Here is a 1,402-nt window from a genome sequence, read left to right as displayed (position 1 = left end):
AGCGCGCGCCCCCTCCCGCCGCTCGCGCACGCGCGCTCGGGGAGGGGGAGGGGAGCGCGGCCGCCGCCGCGCCACAGGTCGGCAAAGGGGGGAGGGGAGGAGAAAGGGGGGAGCGCGCGCGCGCCCGCCGCGCTTCCTCTTCCCCGCGGCGGCGGCTGGGCGCGTCCCCGCTCCCGGCGGCGCCAGGAGGGCGGGAGGAGAAGAAACGGACGGCTCCCCGCGGCGGGGGGAGGGGGTGACCGCAGCGGGACGAACAGGCCGCCCCGGCGGGCGCTGCGCGTCGCCGCGCTCCGCGGAACCCGCACGCCGGCCTCCCCCCGCGGCCTCCCTCGAGCCCCCCGGGGCACCCGAGCCGCGGGAGCGGCGCGGGGAAGGAGGATGGGCCACTCACTTGTCCTTCTCTGTTCCGAAGATGGAGGCCAGATACTCCGCCATCTCCCACCGCCCGCCCGCCGGACAGCCCGGCGCCGATTGCACACGTCACAGCCTCCGCGCCGGAAGCTCTTCTCCCGGGGCCCTGCAGGCGGGGGAGCGGCGCGACCCCTCTGCGCATGCGGCGGGAGCCTCCCGCCGCTCATTGGCGGAGCGCCGCGTGCCCCTCCTCCTCCTCCCCGTCCCCTCCCCCCGCGCGGCAGGCGTGCACGGGTCCCGCTTGCGCCACGCGGTGCCGTTGCCGCGCATGCGCAGTGGGCGCCCGCGGCGGGCCGTCCTTGGGCGGCGGGCGTGGCGGGATCTGGGCAGGGCTGGCTGCTGACCTGCTGGGTCAGTGCCCGGCGCCAGTCGGGGTTAGAGCTCCGCTTTCGCCCGAGTGGTGCTGCTCGTGGCAGGACTCCGGGAGGTCGCGCTTTTTGATTGTGTGCGAGAGGGACCGACTCCCCCCTGGGGATTGAGCGATTTGTGACAAAATGGAGACCGCCCTGTAGGTAGCCTGGATCCTCCCTTGTGCTCTCGCAGACTGCCGTCTGTCTAGTCAAGAGCATGGCATCAACCTTAATGCAGGTCTTGCTCTCCCCTTTGTTCAGACAGAGCAATAACTGGAGTATGATATGCCTCTGTGTCCAGATATGTGCCCCAGTTTCCTAATTACGCCTTCCTTTCATTCTGCAGCGTGGTGTGGCCATGGGGGTGTTGTACCCAACTTTTGAAGCAGTCTGCATATTGCCAGAGTAAGCAAAAAGAAACACAGCTGACTCAATGGATCAAGGAAATTGGGAAGCATCTGATGGATTTTGAAGCACATACCTAAGGATATGACATCTCAAAAGGTGGCAGTCTGTGAAAAAAGTGATTGAAGGGGGACATGAAAGAAGGGCTTACTGAATCACAGCATTAACAGAAGTTAATGTGATTGCAAAGAAGATACAGATGCTGCTTAGAAGCAGAAGGGTCTTTCTGCAATTAG

At 65.6% G+C, this 1,402-nt stretch overlaps 1 protein-coding gene across 5 annotated transcripts in view; it reads right to left on the bottom strand.

Moving 5' to 3' along the window:
• Positions 1–499, bottom strand: part of U2AF1 (U2 small nuclear RNA auxiliary factor 1) — an 18,280-nt gene extending 17,781 nt beyond the window's left edge. For 3 of the 5 annotated variants that reach the window (XM_026070693.1, XM_026070696.1, XM_026070695.1), the window contains exon 1: positions 392–499. Coding sequence is in view for 2 of the 5 variants with exons in the window: in XM_026070696.1 (XP_025926481.1) it covers positions 392–435 (44 nt within the window). In the remaining 3 variants the exon portion in view is untranslated. The remainder of the gene's footprint in view (positions 1–391) is intronic. The other 2 variants (XM_026070701.1, XM_026070697.1) reach the window with 2 other exon arrangements.
• Between the last annotated feature and the right edge of the window lie 903 nt (positions 500–1,402).

Source organism: Apteryx rowi, unplaced genomic scaffold (assembly GCF_003343035.1).
Source record: "Apteryx rowi isolate R43461 unplaced genomic scaffold, aptRow1 scaffold_317, whole genome shotgun sequence".
Lineage (NCBI taxonomy): Eukaryota > Metazoa > Chordata > Aves > Apterygiformes > Apterygidae > Apteryx > Apteryx rowi.
Note: the sequence above shows the minus strand (reverse complement) of the source record. Positions and strands in the feature narration are given on the sequence as shown.